Below are 22,538 nucleotides of genomic sequence, written 5' to 3' on the forward strand. Positions count from 1 at the left end.
TTCACCCTGTGAAAATCACACATTGGTTGCCTTGCTTAGAGATTTTAGGGTTGGCTGTAAGCAGAATACCAGCCAACTTTTATCAGGATTTTTTTCTGTGAGCTGCTGATCTCAGTGCACTGTGGAATGGGGAAATGAGCCTCTCATCTTTCAGCAGAACACTGGGTAATGACTTATCATGTTGCAACATGTGAAGATTATTTATTGCTTTGTGCTGACCCAAACCAAGAATATTTAAGGGGAAAAGGCAGCCAATATTTGCTATATGGATCCATAATTTGAATTCCTTTGCACTGTTGGTGTTAGATTTAAAATGACTCCCTTCACAAATCCATTTCCTTAATGTCTACACTCACATAATTTACTCTTAAAACAGTGTTAAGATAGCCATTTTTTAAAAACCTATATAGCTTCGAACTCATACATCTCCAACTTTATTTTTTTGGAGACATGATCTCAAGTAGTTTAGGCTGGTTTCTAACTTATGCAGGTCAGGATGACCTTGAACTTGTGATCATGTCTCTAACTGGTACCTATTGGGCCTACAGGTGTATGTCACCATCACCAAGCGTGACCCAAATACTCCCCCCCCCCATACCCAGGGTATCAATCACTATATAATGATCTGGTTGTCTTAGAATGCATTACAGACAAGGACTTCAAACTCACTGAAACCCACTTGCCTCTGCCTCCCAAGTTCTGGGATTAACGAAGTCTGCCATTATACCCAGCTTGATAATTTTTATCACAAACTAAAACAAAGAGAACAGGAATCACTTTGGATTTGGATCTAACACTTTATTATCCAGACTTTCCAGAAAATCATAAATGGTTTTGGAGTTAAGAGTCATCTAGTCAGTTCAAGCAAAATCAATCATTATATCTGGTTATCACATGTGGTGACAAAAGCACTCAGAGTCTCTTAATTTCTACCCTTTAGCTCTCTGTAACACTGCTCAAGCCTCTTTCAAATTTAAACTGCCTTAAGTAATCTATCACACTGCCTTTGACATCTTGGAAACTTGTATAACTCTCTAGGAAAGACTTCAAAACTATGTAATTTTACTAAGACTAGTTTGTGTACTGTTTGGTAATGCCTTTATTTTCCCTGGCAGGAGTAAAATTCTCTCTTTTTTTTTATGGTTCTGGGTCTATTATGTTTACTTTAATCTTGATGGTCAAGACCATGGAAAACAACTGTCATCTGAACAAACTCTTTGGGAAACCAGAGACTGGTGTTCGATGGCTATTAAATAAAACTCAGCAGCACAGGGTTTCATAGAAAAGCAATTTATTCCATTATAAGCACTTACACAGTTAGTCATGGAGAGTAACAGGCCTGATGGTGAGACAGGTCAACCAAACTGGAGATGGCATCAAACTATAGTGGTCAAGGACTAACTTCTAAAAAAGCAACTCTTATGAAGGATTAATTTAATTTTAAAAACAAATACAAACTAGCAATACACTTTCTCAACTTGACAGTTCACCAACAGTGTGACTGTCAGTTAAAAACATACACCTTACAACTTGGTGGTCCCAAGTTTAAAAAACAAAACAAAAACAAAAAAACCGCACACAACAAAACCATTTCACAGAAAGGAAAAGAATAATATGGCAATAGCTCAAGAAATACACTAATGAGCAAAAATATAAGGGGAAGGAGGAACGTGTGGTCTGAACTAAAGAAACCAAGAGTCTGGTTTACATAGGAAAATGTGCATCCTGGAAAGCCAGGTGAGAGGACCTTAAAATCTATGACTTGAATCTCCCCTAATTCCTGAATAAAAATGACATCTTGCAATATTTATACTCATGGCTCAGACACCTACTTCACTTGGCTCTAATTCCTTATCCACATTCTGGCCTCTTACTTGAGAATCTGAAAAACTTGGGAATATAGCTTAAGAAGAAAAATAATCAACACATAATATGCCCCATTTCTGAAGCTACTTTAGACCTGGGTTTGTTACTAGAAAATTCCTGAAGAAAAATTTAAATATAAGTCTGTGGCTTTGTTGAATTAAGTCCCCCAGTTAAGATTTAGAAAACACCCATGGTTTGGGCTAATAATATTGTTGGTGGCACCTATTGTAGTCAGATAGCTGAACAAAGTCTGTGTCTCAAACCAGTGTTAAATCCATCTCAGGGTTCAGAGGAAAACAAGGGGAGTCTGAATCACAAGTGCAGACATGTCTAGGATCCTTGTCCTTCTGGATCCACACTTCCTTCAGGGTCTTCATCATTATAAATATTCTCTGCCTGCCAGAGAGAAGGGTATTTAGTATGAAGACAGTTATTTCTTAGAGTTTCCATAAAATAATATGCAAAGGTGCCTGATAACAATGTCCCAGAGTCGGGTGTTGGTGGAACATGCTTGGTAGAGGCAGGTGGATCTCTGTGAGTTTGAGGCCAGCCTGGTCTACAGAGCAAGTTCCAGGACAGGCTCCAAAGCAATATAGAGACATACCCTGCCTCAAAAAACAAAGGACCATATAGTTTTTTTTTTTTTTTTTTTTTCTTTTCCGGTTTTTCAAGACAGGCCTAGGGCCATACAATTCTAACCATTCAATGCTACTGTTGAATTAAAACAGCAATAGACAACGCACAAACAGCATGAATCATAAATGGGTACATGTGGATTCCACGGAAAACGAGCAGGCCACAGCTCCCCAGCATAGGGCATTTTTCACAAAGATGATGCTTATCATTCCTGAACCCTTTAATCAGATATCACTGGTAATAGTTAAAAAATATAAATCAGGAGTCTCCAATGAGATACACAGTGACACTTACGAGCACAGAATTTTTTTTAGCAATGATAAAAACTGGAGTATGAAAAAACTCACTGAATAGTTAAGTTGAAATAAAACCATCAAGCCTTATGTCCAAATTTCAAATATAATCTCTTGTCTCAGTTTTCCCAAGAATGAAGTTTATAGAGCTACCATGCACCCTGTTTATTATTGGGTACATATACGCTTATGTTCACTTTCTCTCTCTCTCTCTCTCTAAATGGAAGAGATAAATACAGGAGGGAGCAGAGCATTCACACTACTTCTCTCCTAGCAACCAGAACCTGGATGCTCAAACTACCAATTTCAGTTGTGCTAAGATCACAGGGCAAGCCAAGAGCTTAATCTCCCTTCCCCACTGGGGAGGCTGAGATTTTTCAAGTAGCTAATTTTTAGCACTTATGCTGACTAGCTCAGCTATGAGGCTATCTAGGGGCCTCACCAAAACCTTAGTAACAGACTCAGGTGCGGCCCAAAAGGGATCATCATCATAAACAAAGGCAACTGAGCTGGAAATTTCAATGGTTTCTTAGCAGTTCTATGCCACAAAAGAAAGGACAAAGTCCAAGTATGTACTACTTATTATATGGACACAACCCACAACTGAGGCAGTGACCCTGGAGGGGATCTTATTCATCCCTCTAACCTTATCTTTTGGCCAACCCTCTTCCCCCTGGACCCGGGGCAACCCTAAGACAAGGTTTCTCCGTGTAGCCCTGGCTGCCCCCTAACTTGGAAAACTAGGCTATGTATTAGAAATTCTACACAATGAGATCCTTTCTCAAACAAATACAGCAACACAACCCTTTACTGGAAACGAGAGAGACAGACAGCTGAGGAAAATAGGGCAGAGATGGCAGTCGTATCCACGTATATGTGTAATGACGGCCTCATATAGCTAATGTCCCCTAAATAAATGGCGGAACACTTACCATCTGCCACACTTGCATGATGTTGTCTTCTGATACAGAACAAATCACCCAAGGTTCATTGGGATTCCAGGAGAAATCAGATATCTTGGCAGTGTGACCACCATGAATAAACTGGAAGAGGGACCAAAACAAAGATATTTAAACAGACAACATTAAATCACAGCCCACTATTTAAAACACAGAAGACTCCAAAGTACCCGAAGGCTTGTAACATACCAACAACTCTGGTGGGCCATCTTCTGCATCTTCTGGGGACTGTTCTTCTCCAATTTTACTTAACAAAAAAGAATTTTAAGTCAGAAAACATTACCCTGTGTGGTAGTAGTTTGAATGTAATTGGCCCCCATAAGCTCAGAGGCACTATTAGGAATTTTAAGCTACCCAATTAAATGTTTTCTTTTATAACACTTGCTGTGGTCATGGCTCTTTCTTCACAGAAAAAGAAACCCTAAGACAGCTGAGTACCTACCTTTGAAAAATGTAAAGACAACAACTTTGCCATGCTTGGTGCCACTAGGGAGGCAGAGAGAAGTGAATTTCTCAGAGTTTGAGGTCAGTCTAATCTACAGAGCGAGTTCTAGAACAGTGAGGGCTACATGGGGAAAACTGTCTTCTCAAACCAAAAACAAAAAACCCCAAACAAACCAGTAACTTCACCGATAGGTTAACTAACACAAAACTCACCTTAAATCCCAGAGGTTAACTAACACAAAACTCACCTTAAATCCCAGACATTCAGCCTACGATCAGTACCACTAGAAGCCAAAATAGTCTCGTTGTGAGGTGACCACTGAACCTATATCCAAGAGTGAATGCAACGAGTCAGAAATATAAGGGGAAGAATATCTCAAATTGTAACCTACAAAAACATTGTAAATAAAAGGCAGAGAATACTGTTAAAACCAACAGATATTTCTTATATAAGAATAACTCACCAGGCAGTGATGGCACATGCCTTTAATCCTACCACTCAGGAGGTAGAGGTAGGCGATCTCTCTGAGTTCAAGGCAAGCCTGGTCTACAAAGTGAGTTCCAGGGCAGGCAGGACTGTTACACAAAGAAACCCTGTCTTGAAAAATCAACCAACCAAAACCCACAAAACCCCCACCTCATTACTAGAGATAGGATACTAGCTTTTGTTGCCATTTTACACCTCACCCACCTTCTCTCCCAAAAGGGCTGGAGAACACATGGCTCAAGCTCTGTGATCCTCCTGCTTCAGCAACACCTCCCACACTCAAACTATAGGCATTAAGTCACCACACCTAACTTCAGCTTACACCTCTGAAAACCGTATCACCGTCATTATTCGTGTCTACTTTGTCTTTTAGTCAAATGAAGTTTAAATCTGACACAGAAATGGAAATATTGACAGATGACAGAAATCTATGATTGCTATGAACAGAGCTCAAGTCCCAGCTACATCTACTTTTATCCCTAAAGATTCCTTCCTTACAATGATGTTAGGTAAAAGATAACCACACACACAAAACTATCACATATTCTGTGGCTATTAATAAAGTGCTGGTCTACTAGGTGATGGAGGCATATGCCTTTAATCCCAGCACCTGGAAAGCAGAGACAGCTCCCTCTGAGTTCCAGGACAGCTAGAAATGTTAAACAGAGAAAGCCTATCTTGAAGAAAAAATGTTAGTTTACAGCATTATTGACTAATGGGTTAGGGAAGAATTTAGATATTCTTCAAGCAAGACCACCACTACCACCAAGAGAAAGGAGCTAGGACAATGATAAAACAAGTTTATTTGTGAATCTCTTCCCTCGTCCCTTAGAATGCTGAGATTATTAATAGCTTTCATGAATGTACAGTAGTCTCTTACTAGATAGAGATAGATACCACAGGGTGAACTCAAAAGTCGTGATTGCCTTGCTTCAGGTACCCTTATGCTGGGATTAGAGGCAAGCATGGACATGTCTGGCATCACTATAAAATTAAGTTTGAGGGGGCTGGAGAGATGATTCAGGTTAAGAGCACTGTGCTTTTCTAGAGATCCTGAATTCAATTCCCAGCTCACAACCATCTGTAATGAGATCTGGTGCCCTCTTCTGGCACCTCTTAAAAAAAAATTAAGTTTGAGAGAAAAAAAAACTGCAAAGTAGTTCTCAAAATGTTAGAGCAGTATGTTTTAAAACAGCAACTATTTCAGTCAGAGGGATGTGCCTATTTAAAAAGGGGCATACAGGACTCATAGGTAGCAAAGATTGGAAAATCATCCAAGAACCAGGACTGCCAGGGCTACCAACAGTAAGCCTGTCTCAAAAGAGATGAGGTTGGAGATATGGATCAATTGTTAAGAATACTGGGTACTCTTCCAGAGAATCAGGGTTCTATTCCTAGTATCCACGCGGTGGCTCACATTACCTTCAACTTCAATCCCAGGCAACCCAATGCCTTCAGTTCTAGTCTCTGAGGCAGACAGGCAGATATGTAGGCAAAACACCTACACCCACCCACACAGTAATTCTTGAAAAAGAAGCCGGGTGGTGGTAGAGCACGTCTTTAAAACCAGGAGGCGGAAGCAGATGGACCTTAAGTTAAAGGTCAGCTTGGTCTACAAAGTTAGTTCCAAGACAGCTAAGGTTACACTGAGAAAACCAATGTTGAAAAACCAAAAGGGCTGGAGAGGTGGCTCAGGGGTTAAGAGTACTGCTTATTCTTCCAAGAGGATCTGAGTTCAAGTCTCAGCAACCACATGGTGGCTCACAACCAACTGTAACGAGATTCGGTGCCTTCTTATGGCCAGTAAGGATATATGCTGGCAGAACACAGTATATATTATAAATTAGAAAGAGAGAGAGAGAGGGAAAAACCAAAAGAAAAAGTTTAGGCCATGTAGTGAGTGGTGGCACTTGCCTTTAACCCCAGCACTCGGGAGGCAGAAAGAAGTAGGTAGATCAAGGTCAGTCAGGTCTACAAATTGAGTTCCAGGACAGCCCAGCCAGGACTACACAGAGAAACCCTTTCTCAAAACAGATTAACTTGTGGAGGCAAAACACATGGCTCTAGCAGTTCAGATTTCAACTAAACCCCAAAGACACATGGCAACTTCAACAAAGGAGGGAGTGAAAATGAGGGGAGGGAATGGAGTACAAAGAGTGACATCAATCACAAGTACCACCCCTCCCCACAACCCTGAAAAAGGCCTCATTTCTCACTGTGGTTGAGGTGGTTCAGCGGTGGCTAACCTGGATCTGCTGTTCCTGCTTGTATGTTCCTAGTACTGGGATTACAGGTATGTGCATGCCACTATGCCCGGCTTATAAGATGCCAGGGACAGAACTGAGGGCTTCCTGCATATTAAGCAAGTACTCTGCCAACTGTGCTTCATTTCCAGGTCCTTTCTGAAATGTGAGGCTCTCTCTACACAGTAATCTTTCTATTGCAGCTTCCCAAGTGCTGGGATTACAGGTGTAAATCAAACTCTCTGACAAGAGGGAAAGAAGGGCGGGAAGGGAAGAGGGCAGGCAGCCTAGGTTTCTCTTACTTGGAATATTTCATCCTTATGTGATTCGAAGGAATGCAACTTGAGCTTCAGGTTTCTCAGATCCCACAAAGCAACAGTCTATGTACAAAGGAAAAAGAAATCAAGATCACTTATTAAGGAAAGCCTAGGGCCAGTAAGATGGTTCAGTAGATAAGGGCACTTGCTACCAAACATGAGTTTGATCCCAGAATCCACATAGTGGAAGGAGTAAAACACACTCTAGCAAGTTGTCTTCTAACCCACCACACAAACGTCACGGTGTATGTACCCCCATCCCTGCCAAATAATTCCGAGTTTGTGTATATATACACACATGTACCATGACAACTGTGCAGAGATCAGAGGCCAACTTGTAGGAGAGGAGTTGGCAATATCCTTTAGTTGTTTAGGTCTTGGGGACCAAATTCAGATCTTCAGGCTTGGCAGCCTGATAAAACTCTTAAAAAAAAAAATTTAAGACAAGAATACCTTTAAAACATTAACTAAAAGATTTCTACACATTTAACAGATGCTGAAGATGGCTCAGTAGCTAAGAGTACTTAGTGCTCATTCAGAGCATCAGCTCAGCACCTGCTTGATGTCTCAAACATTTGTAGCTCCATTCCCCAGGGGATCTGATACCTTCTTCTGGTCTCAATAGGCACCAGACATGCACACCATGCTCAAGACATACATATAGGTGAAGTTCCTTTACCCATAAAACTAACAATTCAACAACAACAAGCCCACATAAAGCAAACTGACCTTGTCAGCTGATCCTGTGGCAAGAATGAACTCACTATAAGGATTGAAAGACAGGCAGTTCACTTCAGCAGTGTGAGCATCGACTGAGTGGCTTGGCTTGGAAGTATTGTTTGAACGAGTGTCCCAACTTCAATTAAAAAGAGAATAGGAAAGGAAGCTTGAAATGCTAATATAGAACTCTGAAAATGTATGTATTAAAAAAAATAAACAATTGGCTCCACTCACATCATAAGTTTCTGATCGTCGGCAACAGACCCAAACAGAGACTCGTGGAGCAGATGCCAGGAGACATCCTCCACCACTGCGGTGTGCCCTGTGAAGATGGTCTTTGCGTCCACCACTTTTCCTTCTTTTGGAACTGCACTGATGTCCCACAGGCAGATGGTCTTAAATGTAAAATTAACCATTATATGAAAGTCTCACATTCTCACCCCACCCCCCCAAAAGAAATTGGCAACTATCCTAGATTTTGATCAAAACTGCAAGGTACGCACATGATCATCTGAAGCACTAAGTAAGTGCCCACTGAGATTTGGATTCCAAGAAAGACCATAACCTTCCTTCTGATGTCCACGGAGACGTAAATCTGGGTTGCATTCTCCAGAAGGGTCTGCAAAGTAACAGACATATCTAGAATATCCAGTCTATTGTCTCCCTGGGCTTATTAGACAAAATGATGTCATAAATGCCTATTATACAAAACATAGACCCATTGTGACCAACTATATAAAATGCTGAAGTTACAAAGTCATGACTTTCCCTTTACATAAAAGCATTGTTTCACTTAAGAAGCATAAAATACCCAAACATATCAATACAAACTAAAAGATGTTAAATTATAAAAAATATCTGAGTAAATGGAATCTGTATCTGATTAAAAGGGGGAGGTACCTGGCTTAGAAGGATGCTTTGTGTAGTCAAAAACAAGCACATCACTGGATGGAGTCTTTGTTGCAATGATACAAGGGTTCTGGGGCATGTATCGAGCCCTGTTTACTTCTCCTTCATGGTTGATCTTGATTTCTATTTCAATTTTCCCACTGACAGAGCCAAAACCTCCAAATTCTGTATACATAAGCGAAAAGTACTTTATCAACCAAGTGGCATAACTAGAAGACAGGACCATTTAGAGAAAACCAGAGAGCTTTTATACATTTGTAATTACAGAAATATTAGTAATAAGTATTACACTGTCAATTGAAATTAAGATGGTATGAATCCCAAGCCTGGTGTGGTAGTGTATACCTTTTGATTCTTGGTACACCTAGGCAGATCAATTAGATCTTAGTTAGAGGCCAGCTAGGTATGCACAGTGAGCATTATGCTACTAGCTAAGGCTATTTAGTGAGATTGTGTGCGTGTGTACTATGTGACCTTGTGAGCCATCCTTTTTGTTTGTTTTCCAGCCAGGCTGTGACCATGCATCTCAAACAGGCCTTCAATTCACTACATACAGGTTTGCCATCCTTTCCTCTCTTTCTCCCACTCCTTCACAGCATCTCATTCTATAGCTTAGGCAATTCTGACCAAGGGCAAGATTACACGTATGATGATCATCATCCTTGATAAAAGGTGGTTCTTGGCAGTTTTCAAATCTCATTTGACCTAAAAATAACTTTGTAGGGCCAGGTGGTGGCTGTGCACTGCCTTTAATCCCAGTGCTTGGGAGGCAGAGCAAGAGTATCTATCTCAGTGAAGTTTGAGGCCAGCCTGGTCTACAGAGTAATTCCAGAAAGCTAGGAACAAAGAGCCCCAAAACCAAAAAAAGAAAGAATAGATAACTAGTTAGTGATGTTATACGCTAGAGTCAGTCTCTAGCATGAAGGAAGGCATTGGAAAAGGAGACTGCACTATTTTTTTCCACTGGACTAAAAAAATACCCTGGAGAGCAAATACAATTTGATGTTATTTCTGAAAGCTCACACTAATCAAGAGCATCAAATAAATGATGTAAAGATGCTTTATATTTAGCAATACAGTTTAATATCCATGAAAATGGTAGCTTGACATGAGAGAGGTGGCTCAAAGGTTAAGTAAGAGCACTTGCTGCTCTTGCAGAGGGGCTGGATTCAGTTTCTAACACCCACAAAACAGTTTACAACTGCCTAACTCCAGTTTCTGGGATCCAATGCCCTCTTTTGGCCTACACTAGCATTCATGTATGCAGGAATATACTTACCTTTAATCCTAGTACTTGGGAGGTAGAGGCAGCCAGATCTGAGTTCAAGACAATTAGAGCTACACAGAAAACCTGTCTTGAAACAGCCCTCTTCCCCCAATTTTTTTCTTTTTAAGACAGGTTCTCTACATAGCCCCAATGACTTGGAACTCAGAGGTCATCATACCTCTTCCTCCCAAGTGGCACGCACCTCTGTGCCCTGCTTATTTCAAGGGAGGAAGGAGATAAATCTTTTTTGAATTTGTTTTGCAAATTTCGTTCCTTGGGATTAAAGGTGTGAACACATATATGGCAGCTCACAACTCCAGTTCCAGGAGATCCAGTACCCTCACACAGACATATATGCAGGCAAAACACCAATACACACAAAATATAAAATTCTTAAAAAGGCTCTAAAAGAAGGAGGGGAAGGAGAAATATATACTAAACCTTGCATAATCCAACTCTACAACCTACAAAAGATGTAACATAGGGCCATGAAAAAAGGTTCTTAGGGTAGCTTAGCATGGAACATTTACTGCAACTGTAGAACATTGGAAGACCCTGCCTCAAAATAGAAAACAAAATTGCCTTTGACCTCCCTACACAAACAACACCCATATAGGCAAGCATAAATAGATGTTAGGAAAGATGTAACATGGTCAGTGAAATCAAGGAATTTTCAGTCTAAGCACATGGCGGTAAGCATATAGCCACACACAAATTTCTAGAAAGTTTAACTGCCAAAGTGGCAACATAGAGGAGAAAAAGCAACACTTAACAGAACCCACAGAAAAGAGCCACCAATCACATAATACATGATTTCATTTGGGGCATATACTTAAAAATAAAGTAATAGGAACTCAGTTTAGAGAATTCAAATTGAGATTTCTGCTTTGTCTGCCCATGTTTCAATAGGCCCTCTTGCTTCAAACTAAATATCCACCTGACTTCCAAGTACTGAGATTACTAGGCATATACTGCCATATGCAGCTCTCAAATTGAGCCCCCTACCCCCACCCCAGGGTTTCTCTGTGTTACAAAGCTTTGGCTGTCCTGGAACTCACTCTGTAGACCAGGCTGGCTTTGAACTCAAGAGATCTCTGCCTGCCTCTTTTTCCCAAGTTTGGGATTAAAGGCGTGTGCCGTGTGCTACTGCTGTTTGGCTCAAATTGAGTTAACAAAGATTAGGACGTGTTTTTTTTTTTCTTTTTTGTAGACAGAACCAAAGCCCACACACAATACCACTGAGACATTATCATTCCACCAGCTACACTTACTCAAAATTACAGATTGCTACTATAAAGTAGATTGTGGAAGGCTCACTCAAAACAGGAAAGAAAGGTATGAAATAGTAACAAAGAAGTGGAAGTAATTCTAGTGTTTCTTCTATTACACAAAGGCAAAAACACCAATAAAACCAACCCAAAGCACAATACAACAGAATAGAAATGAACAGATCTGTGGCTTCGTGAATCTCTATCTGTATGCAAATAACAGTGAAAACATTCCCATGGGCCAGAGAGATGGCTCATTGATGAAGAGCTGCTCTTCAAGAGGACCCAGGGTTTGATTTTCAGCACCCCCATGGTGGCACATACCCACCTGTAACTTTAGTTCCAGGGGCTGATACCCTCTCTTCTGACCTCCACAGGCATCAGGTACATATATGGCAGGTACACTGATGTTATTTGAACCCATATACATTAAAATAGTAACAATTAAAGACCCCCCCCCCCAAGGGTGGCTGGAGAGATGGCTCAGCAGTTAAAGGGCATCAGATCCCTTGGAACTTGAGTTACAGACAGTTGTGACCTGACCCGTGGGTGCTGGGAATCGAATCTGGGTCCTATGGAAGAGCAGTTAGTGCTCTTAACCACTAAGCTATCTCTCCAACCCCCAAAGAAACCCTATTTAAAAGGCTAAGTCAGAGGCAGGTGGTGCTATGAGTTCAAGGTCAGCCTATTCTACAAAGCAAGTCCCAGGGCAAAGCAAGTTACATAGAGAAAACCTGTCTTCAAAACACAAGGCTAAGTCAAGAGAATCACCAGGAATACAAAGCTAGCCTTGACTTCTTAAAGGAAATTTTAGGACAGCCTAGACTACAGAGACCCTGTCTAAAAAGACACCAAAGCCCCCCCCCCCCATTCAACAACTGAACCAAAACAACAAAACACTCGACAAACAAAACATTCCTAGCACCCCAGCAGGAACATGCGTATTCTTCCTAACCAATACTATCTCCACCCAAGGTTCCCTCACCCTGATTTCTAACATGAGTCACTTTTCTAGGCCATAAACATTGTGGAATTTCAAAGAATATATTTTAACAGCACAAGCCAAATAACCAAATTTTTATAGTTCATTTCATTTTTTGAGGGGGAGAGGATTCCAGACAGGGTGTCTTTGTGTCGCCCTGGTTGTCCTGGAACTAGCTCTATAGACCAAGCTCTATAGACCAGGCTGGCCTTGAACTCAAGCGGATCCACCTACATCTGCCTCCCGAGTGCTGAATTAAAAGGCATGCACCACCACACCTAGCCTGCATTGCCTGCATTTCATTTTTTAAAGATGTGATTTCCCTGATTAGTAACCTCTCAAAAAACAAACAAAAAACCGTTCTTTTTGTTGTTTGTGATGCTGGGTATGGTGCCCAGGGTCTTGCAGATGCTAGACAAGTTTTCTACCACTGAGATACAAGCCAATACCCAAGAAACAGACATTAGACATAACTGTACCCATCATTGATGAGGTCAACTAAAGTCACCACTCCAAGCCTATCCACTTATAGGTAAAGGGATAAAATGAGGAGGCAGCTCATTGTAGAGAGCATACAGTGTCCCCAACTCCCCAAAGCAAGAGAAACATTCAAGGACTAGGACTCAATTCTAATCACATATACAGCAGCAAAATAAACAGAAAGACCAAAGTTTATCAGTTAAAGTACTTGAAATCTCGAGACAGGAAGGCATTTCAAAGGACAAAAAAGTTGGAGGATATCAGAGGAAAAGTTAATAATTCATAACTCTACAGTTTTTTCTTAACAATAGCAGAGGTCAGGTTTGTTAACTCAATATGTCCCAGAACTTAGGAGGTGAAGGCAGGGATGATTAAAAGTTCAGCCAGCCTGGGTTATGGGGTTACATGAAAGCCTATTCAAAAACAAGCAAAACACAACACATAGACCATTAACATTAACTTGTCAAATAAAAGGAACATGAGCTTGGAGGATGTAGAGATGGCTTAGTGGGTAAAATAGTTGCTACACAGGAAGCATCAAGACCTGAGTTTGAATCATTAGCATCTACATAAAAAACCAGGTATGGCCTGGTGGTGGCACAGCACACACCTTTAATCCTAGCAGAGGCATCCTAGCAGATCTCTTGAGTTCCAGGCCAGCCTGGTCTACAGAATCAGTTACAGGACAGGCTGCAAAGCTACAATGAGAAACCTTGTCTCAAAAACCTGAAAGAAACACAAATACAAACACACCCACCAGGTATGACTTCTAGTCTATCTGTAACCCCAGGAGTAGGGTGTGATGACAAGCAGCCTAGCTGACTGGGCAATACTCCAATTCATCAACACTATTAGAGGAAGGCCCTAACTTCTGAGTGTGCTGGCATGGACATCTGCACCCACACACTCACTTGCATGCACCACACACACACAAAATGAGACTGGAAATTATTGAATCTACATCAGAAAAACAAATTATAAACCCACACCACACACTCTCAGGTACTAAGAAAAACACCTCCATGTATTAAGTACTGAACTCCTCTTGAACTAATATCCAGCCTCCTGCCTCTACCTTCTAAGTGTTTATCACCATATAAGGTTTAGAAACCAAGGCCTTGTGCATGCTAGACTACCAATTGAGCTATAGCCCTAACTGTTATTTGCTTGTTATTTCACTGTACATATACATGTAGGTGGGTGAATACATGCATAAAGGTGAGAGAACAACTTTTGGGAGTTTTTTCCTACCATGGGTTCCAATGAATTAACTGTTTGTTCAGCTGGTTTACTGGCCTGTTTGTTTTCCTTTTTGAAACAGGAGTCAGCTATATTGCCCAGATTGGTTTAGAATCTGTGACCTCTCTATCTTAGCCAGGAAGGCTATGATTACAAGTTTGTGCAACCCTGCCACTCACGTCATTTGTTGAATGAGTGACTATGTGGAGTCCTTTAAGAAAGCAAGGTATGAGCACTACTTTTCAGGGGATTAGCTTATGGGGAAAGGAGAGCTTTTATATTAAACAATAGTAATCAGAATTGTTCATTCCTACAACAAAACCCCATTTATTTTGTTGTATGAGTGACTGAATCTAGGGTTTCAGACATGATAAAGCAAGTATTTCACCACTGGAATTACAACTCCAGCCCCCCAAACACAATTCGAACGTAATTTATCTCATTTAGATTTGAGGCTATAGCTCAGTGGTAGAACATTTAGTCTTAAACACACAAAACAATGGATTCAATTAACCAGGAAATCATAAAAAAGACAATTTTATTTAACGGATAGGAACTGGACTCAGGTTCAAACCACACAGCTAGGCTGGACTTGGTGGCACACCCTTTAATAACAGCACTTGTGAGGCAGAGGCAGGCAGATCTCTGTGAGTTTGAGGCCAGCCTACAAAGCAAGTTCTAGGACAGTTATGGCTACACAGAGAAACCCTGTTTCAGAAACCAAAAACCAAAATCAACCATAGATCTAAGATAGTGCAAACAGGATCTCCACCCATCCTCACTCTGAAAGCCAACCAACCCACATGCAGGGATCCAGAGACTAACTTTCCAAAAAGAAACTACTCACTTGGGCAAATCACACAAAATTGTAGTTGACTATTACCCTGACAACCCATTTTGCACTCTATTCCAAAAGATTAAATGTGGAATGACCAGGAATTGTGGCCAGCAGCTGGATCCCACATAAACTTACACATAGTAGAAAGAAGGGTTCTTTCTACTAATCTCCAGAAATAATAAGCACTGAATATATGGAACACAAATGTTAATATAGGAAGCCCATTATCTATTTTTTGTTTTTTTATCTGAGATAGGGTTTTATTCAAGGAAACTCTCCTACTGACCCTACCTCTTTCTTTTTGATGTTTTGATATAAGGGCCATAAAGAAAATTTAATTGTTACCCTGAAAAAGTATTCATGAGCGGTTAAACTTCTAGGGTATCTCCTAAATCTTTTATGAACATAACATGCCATTTCTTTCTTTGAGACAGGGTTTCCCTGAGCTTTGGAGCCTGTCCTAGAACTAGCTCTGTAGACCAGGCTGGCCTCGAATTCACAGCTCAGAGATCTGCCTCCTTAGTGCTGGGATTTAAGGGGATACAACACCAACACCAACCATGCCATTTCTTATGTCATAAACCTTTAAGAATAATTTAGTGGTTGGCAAGTGGTGGTGCAGTCTTTAATCCCAGCACTTGGGAGGCAGAGGCAGGAGGATTTCCGAGTTGAGACAACCCTGGTCTACAGTGCAAGTTCTAGGACAGTTAGGACTATACAGAGAAACCCTGTCTCCAAAAGCTAAACAAACAAACATGGGTTATTAGTGTTTCTCATCCCCACCCCTGCCACTGATTATCCCTCTAAGAAGTCTTTATTAAGACTTTCTGCCCCTGTATCCCCAATGAAATTGCAGTAGCACAGATATACTGTGCAGACTATCACAAGCTCCAAACTGGCCCGTAACTTGTGATCCTCCTGCCACCTGTGCTTGTAAACATTTAAGACACGGGGCCACAGAGATGGCTCAGGATTAAGAGCACCTGGCTGCTGGTGCAGAGGACCCGGGTTCAATTCCTAGTGGCTCACAAATGCTTATAACTCCACTTGTAGAGGATCCAACACCCTTTCCTGGCCTATGTGGGCACCAGGCACACAAGTTGTGCACAGACAGACATATATGCAGGGAAAACACTCATACACACAAAATTAGAAACAAAAAACCCACCATATCAACCCATACCCATGAATTAATTTATCTCTTTGGGTCAATGTCTACCCTGTTGAGAATACACAACAAAATATGGCAAATCTTTACTATATTAACTGCAGAAATCCCACCATGACCAATATAGTAGAGGGTAGCTTATAGCCAATGTACAGAACCAAGTCTTGTGTTGATTACTCTTGACTGCAAACTGGTTTTCCCAATAACTTAAACTTAAGAGGCTACCCAAGCAAACTGTGTACCTCCTTATGACAATTTAGACATAAAAGATATATAACCCACACACCATTATTTCTTCTAAACTCTCCTGAAGAGTCAGTCCTACCTCCTTTTTCACTGTCATAGTGTGATGCATCAAACTGAGCATCATCGTTAGGAAGCTGGACACTGGCTATCACCAGGTGGTTTTGTTCATCTGATGTGTGTGTTCCCAGGACAAGCCGATGAATGCTGAAATCTTTTCCTTCAGGCCTGCAATAACAAATCATCATTATTCAAGTTGGTAATCCAAAACATAAAGTCAGCAATGTACACATGACAAACAAAAAACACCAAGGAATTCAACTGAGATCATTAGTGAGAACTAATTCCTACTTAAAAAAAAAAAGTAGGAAACAAAAACCAGCCCCCCTGTGCTTAAGTAGACATACATATGGAGGATAATGGAGGACAATTAAGTGTCACTCACTCTTAACATGCTATTCATGGCCAGTTGTGGTGACACAGGCCTTTAGCCCCAAACCCAGGAGGCAGGTGGTTCTACACGAGTTCCAGGACAGCCAGGGCTATTCACCTCCCTTAATACAAGCCTTGCTTTATTGGCCTGGAGCTTACCAATTAAGTATGTATGGCTGGCTGTTGAGCCTGAAGAATCATCCTATTTCCCATCTCCCCACCACTGAGACTTCAAGCATATACCACCCTGTTTTGTTTTTTGTTTTTTTGTCTTGTTTTGTGGTGTTGTGAATTGACTGCATGTTCCTGGTGCTTGCAAGGCATGCACTTTACTGAGTCATTACTGAAGCTCGTTTTCTTTTGAAAAAGTAGGACCAGAAGAAGCTTGCTGCTCTTACAGAGGACTTGAGTTCAGTTTCCAGCTCCCATGCCAAGTGACCCACACCACCTGAAATTCTAGCTCCAGGAGACCCTAAGCACTCACCCACCCACCCACCCAAGAATGCACAACCTCCTCCTCCCAAGAGAAATAAAACAAATGACAATATCTGTGGATCTGTTCCCTTTTTCCGTCACATGGATCCAGGTGAACAAACTTAAGTTGTCAAGCTTGGCAATACACACTGAGCCAACTTGCTAGCTTCTATTTCCCACTTTTAGTGGCCCTCTATTAAGACAGAGCACAAACACAGTACTTTTATTTAACATGGCCAGAATTTAAAAACTACTATGTGGAAATTCACTTTTCTCCCAGTTTATTGAAATAAAAAAGTGAATTAACTATAACATACTTTACAATGGGAGAGGGAAAAACAATTGCCTGATATATATATCATTATATTCTTGTTTATCAAGAACTTTGTTGAGATGAAGGAGACAAAACGAGGAGAAACTAGGGCATAAACTGCAATAGTAGAGTTTATGCCTGGTCATGTGCAAGAGTTCTTATATTCCCCCCCCCAAGAAAAGGAATATTGGCTAAGTAGTGGTGGCACCCATCTTTGATCCCAGCATTTGGGAGGCAGAGGCAGGTGGATCTCTGTTCTAAGACAGCCTGATCTACAGAGCTAGTTACTGAATACACTGCTTGAAACATTTTGGAAGTAGAGATAATCCCCTCCCCAACCTTGCTGGGGGTACAGAGGTCCTAGTACTTGGAGAAGCACTATGGAAACCAGGAATGTTAATCTCACAGAGGTGTGTCCTCAGCGAAAGAGATACAAATCCAATACCTGCATCCAGAAAGTAAGAGTAATGACCTGATGAACTTTTGCTAGCTGTAGGGACAGACCTCACCCTAATTATCCAAAATAATTATTCCAGCCTCTTCCCTCCCTAGAACCATCCTTGGAGTCATTAGTACTTTGTGGCCTGCTGACTTCTATGCCATTGGTCAGAGACCACACTATACTAGGCCTAGTTTAGCTATAGACTCCACCCTCATGTTCACAAATACTTTGTAAAAGAATTTCTATGAACTCACACTTTATGCTTTATTGTGCATATGTAATTGGACTAACTGTTGCCTGGAAACTTCCCCAATTGTATTGTTTTAAATATGGTGATAATGAACTGCCTGGTAACTGCCTCCTTTAAGTCTGATCCAGGTTTGCAAATCAATCTGCAGAGTTTTCATTCTTATTTCTTTGCTGGGTTCACTTCCCTGCCAGGACACCTAACTGCAGGGACCCCCTTGGTACCTAGCATTGGCTTTCTCTTTCCTTCCAGTATGTACATATGTATGTGTGCTTGTACACAGAGGCTAGAACTTGACAATGGATCTCTTAATTCTTTTCCTCCAGACAGAAAGTAAAACCTACCCTGAACCCAGAACTCACCGGTTCTGCTAGTATAGCTAAATTCAGTGGTCCTGTCTCTGCCTCCTGGAATTGCAGGTGTGCTGCCATGTGCACCTGGCATTATACACCAGTGCTGGGGTTTGAAATGTGGTCCTCACATTACCGCCTGCCCAAACTAATGCTTATACATGATGCAGGTAAGCACCTACCAAGCTACATATGCTCCTACCAGAAAATACCAAGATCGAGAGATGCCTCATCAGTTAAGAACACTGGCTGCTGTTCCAGAGAACTCTGGTTCAATTCCCAGTGCCCACATGGAGGCTCTTATCTGCCTGTATTCCAGACCCAGGGGGAATCAATGCTATCTTCTGGCTTCAGTAAACCCGCACATACTCTACACACAAGCACAGACAAAATATGCATACACATAAATCCAAAACAAATGAAAAGCCACAGAGACACAACTCCTTAAAGAGCCAAGAGCAGGTGATGGAGCAATGGCTCAGTGGTTAAGAGCATCTGCTGCTCTTGCAGAGGACTAGGTTCAGTTTCCAGCACCCACACAACGAAGCTCCAGAGGATCTGACACCCCCTTCTGGTACAGGTACAGACACACATACAGGAAATAAACAAAAAACCCTGTGCTGGTTAGTCTTTCTGAACTTGAAAAGCACCTGGGGGCGGGGGAGTCAATTGAAGAATGACCTCTGTCAGAAGGGAACTCTTTGGGTATTTTCTTGACTAATGATTTACGTATGACCCAGCTCACCATGGCTGGAGCCATCCCTGGGCAGGTGGGCCTGAGTTTGTTAAGAAAGCAAATGAACAAGCCAGGAAACAGGGTTCTTCCATGGCCTCTGCTTCAGTTCCAGCTTCCAGGGATCCACGATGGACTATAAACTATAAGCTGAAATACGCCCCCCCCCTTACACACAATTGCTTCAGATCATGTGTTTTATCACAGCAATAGAAAGCAAATTAAAACACCCATATATACAAAATACATTTTTCTAAAGAGAAATTAGTCATGCACACAAAACTAGGCAGTATATACCACAGGAAAAACAAAATAATTGGAATTTAACAGCTAGAGGATATAGTTCAGGGGTAGAGTGTTAAACTAGTATGTATGAGGTCCTAGGTTCAATTCAGAAAAACAGGGCTAGATTTAAATACCACAATGCTATAAAGACTTATTCCAATTTGAACTGAAAAAACATTTGTTATTTAAGGAAATTAGACAATGTGGCTGAGATCACACAACTACTAAGTAACAGAACTGAGATTAAAGTCCAACTCTAGTTTTGGAAATGGAAAAGCTGAACAAAAAACCTAGAAAGATGATTAAAACCACTGCCTTATTTCTAGAATGTCAGCTCAAGGCAGTCTGGTTTTATACAGTAAGAAACAAGGAACATTAAGTTTCAAGGAAGAGACATACATTCTTGTGTTCTCCCTGGAGGTTAATAGAGCACTGTAAAGCAGAGCATCTGGAGTGTAGTTCTAAGACAGCCCCACTGGAGGAAGTCAACAAGGAAAGAAAATTCTCACATCTATAGACTCAGAAGCAACCCTGCCCCCATGCATGTTTTATAACACCTCCAGCTGACTATGTTGTACACTTCAATCTGAAAACCCTTCTTCTGTCTAGATAGCAAAGATGCTACACCATGCCCGCTTTTTTTCTAAGACAGCTTATGCACTGGCCTTGAATTCCCAATCTTCCTGCTCTACTTCCTAAGTGCTGGGATTACAATCGTGTAACACCACACATCCTCTCAACACAAATGGTTTAGCAACCACTGAGAACATACAAAAACAACTCTACTAAGCTTGAACGACCAACTAGTTTTGAACCTGGTTACATTTTAAAATCCTAACTCCAAACTTCTAGATGTCTGCCAAGGATTTGCACAGCATCCTTGAAATAAAGGTCTCCATTTTCCTCTACTGTGCTGAGGAGGTAGCAGCCTCATTATTTTAGTAAAAACACACCAAAAAAGAGATGTAGCTCAGAGGTACTGCCTGCTTCCGTGGACAAGGTTCAACTCTTAGCACATCAATCAAAACAACTCTTTACTCCAAATTTCTACTTGTTGAATCTAACCACTCCCATGACCAGTTCTGCACATACCCGAGTTTTAAAAGAATTTAGTACTGCATCTTACCAAGTTCACATCAACAATAATCTACACTCACCACTACCTTTCTTTGCAATGCCACCCTCTTCCTTCCGCAAGCTAGCCCTGGTATTTCAAGTTGACAGATGTTTCTCTTGGTTAGAACATTTTGTGTATGCAATTTCTACGACCTAAGGATCAAAGTCCGGGCCAGTATGTGCCCTATTACTAAACATTACACAACCCCAGCCCTCTCCAGGTATTACTTATCTAAAGCCTCGGACCTTTACCAACCAATGTTTTTCTTCTAAATCTGTCAAGTTAACATTTACACAGTCAACTACAGTTGTAAAATGGCCATTCGACTCAATGCTGAGGGGAAAAAAAAAAGTCTTCTCTTGCAAGGTAAATCACAAAATTATTTTGTTTTCTTACTTATTGGTCGAGAAAAATAAACATTACTCATAAGGCTTTGACCATATTGCCATTTCTGAGTGACTGTAGGGGGAAAAAAAAACACGGAAAACCAATCCAAGACATGAACTACCAACGTAATATTCAAGAGATTGGTGTCACCTGGTTACATCTGGAAGCCACTGGGCAGTTAAACTGGGCCACTCCAGGGCATGGGTCATCACCAAATCATAAAGAAAAGGGGTGTTCTTCTTCCATATTTTGTACTCCTCATTGATCACACGTTCTTCCACTGCATCGTCAAAGGCAGCTAAAATGTTTTTAAAAAACAAGTTAAGTTAGCGAACAGAAAGGGAAAGCGAGCAAACCTCTTCTGGCCACCGGCGCAGCTCCGCGGTTCTGCCACTGAAATGGAGATTCGTCTTAATCTCCCAGGGCACAGGCACCAAAGCTACTCTTGGCCGCGGAGGGCCGGAAATCCTCGGGCCACCCCAGCCAGACACTCCGTTACTCGTCTGGAGCGATGCTGCCCAGCTTCTAAGCACACTGGCGCGCCAAGTCCACAAAACCTAAAAGGAGGCCGGCGCATCGGGCCTGGAGGTGGGGAGCGGCGCCCCGAGTCCCGGCAGGCAGAAGGACCGACAGGGAGCGTCGCACTCACCCGGGCCCAAGCGCTGGCGTCGGCCCGCATCCGCTCCCGAAGAGCCAGCGCGCCGTTAGCCCGCCCCGCGGGGAGCTCCCTTCTCAAGCCAGAGTTGCTGGGATTGGGCTCGCCAGAGTCGGGCCTGCTCTCCGTATTAGGCCGCGTAACCAGCCACGACACAGCCCCGCCGTCCCGCGCCTCCTTCCCGAGCCCACCTCGGCACACTTACCTTCCTTGTCAGCCATGGCGGCAGGCGAGCCGGGAGGGGTTGGGGGATCCCGGGGTCGTGCGTTGCAGGAGGGGCGGGGAGGCTACGGGCGCTCGCTCGGCGCGCGCGGCCTCTATTGTTTCCTGCGGCCCGTGCGTGGGGGGCCGGCTCGCGTGCCTTCGCGCCAACACCAGCCAATGGGAAATCGCGGGTCGGCGGGGTGGGCGGAGCATCCGCGGCCGCGGCCAATGAAGACGCGCACAGCCGCTTTTCGCGGGCCCAGAGGCGCGCGCTCCGCCCCTTCCCCCCACCGCAGTCCGGAGCTTGCTTCCACCGATTGCGCGCGCGCACCGCCTGCTGGGACGATTCCCGTCCAGGTCACGTGACGGGTTTAGACTTCTCACGCTCACGCGCAGCCATTTTCTTAGAGGGCCGTTATGCTAAGGACTCCCTTAGAGTAGCCAAAGAAATCCGAAGTGTTTCCGGGTCTGGTTAGCAACTCGGAGAAGAACATGCATCACCGTCTAGACTAAACAGGTGCCTAGCTCAAGGTGTCTTAA

General features: G+C 42.3%; 1 protein-coding gene across 1 annotated transcript; it reads right to left on the reverse strand.

The window, feature by feature from the left end:
- Positions 1–1,274: 1,274 nt before the first annotated feature.
- Positions 1,275–22,158, reverse strand: Rbbp4 (RB binding protein 4, chromatin remodeling factor). The gene is made up of 12 exons (XM_051188895.1): positions 22,000–22,158; positions 21,290–21,437; positions 16,442–16,587; positions 8,866–9,039; positions 8,469–8,584; positions 8,200–8,360; positions 7,975–8,101; positions 7,231–7,308; positions 4,447–4,523; positions 3,944–4,001; positions 3,728–3,838; positions 1,275–2,262 (listed from the first exon to the last, which is right to left on the reverse strand). Exons 1-12 carry the CDS (start codon positions 22,013–22,015, stop codon positions 2,197–2,199), a joined length of 1,278 nt encoding a protein of 425 aa, XP_051044852.1. The 5' UTR covers positions 22,016–22,158; the 3' UTR covers positions 1,275–2,196.
- Positions 22,159–22,538: the final 380 nt, after the last annotated feature.

The sequence above is a fragment of the Phodopus roborovskii genome, unplaced genomic scaffold (assembly GCF_943737965.1).
Source record: "Phodopus roborovskii unplaced genomic scaffold, PHOROB, whole genome shotgun sequence".
Taxonomy (NCBI): Eukaryota; Metazoa; Chordata; class Mammalia; order Rodentia; family Cricetidae; genus Phodopus; species Phodopus roborovskii.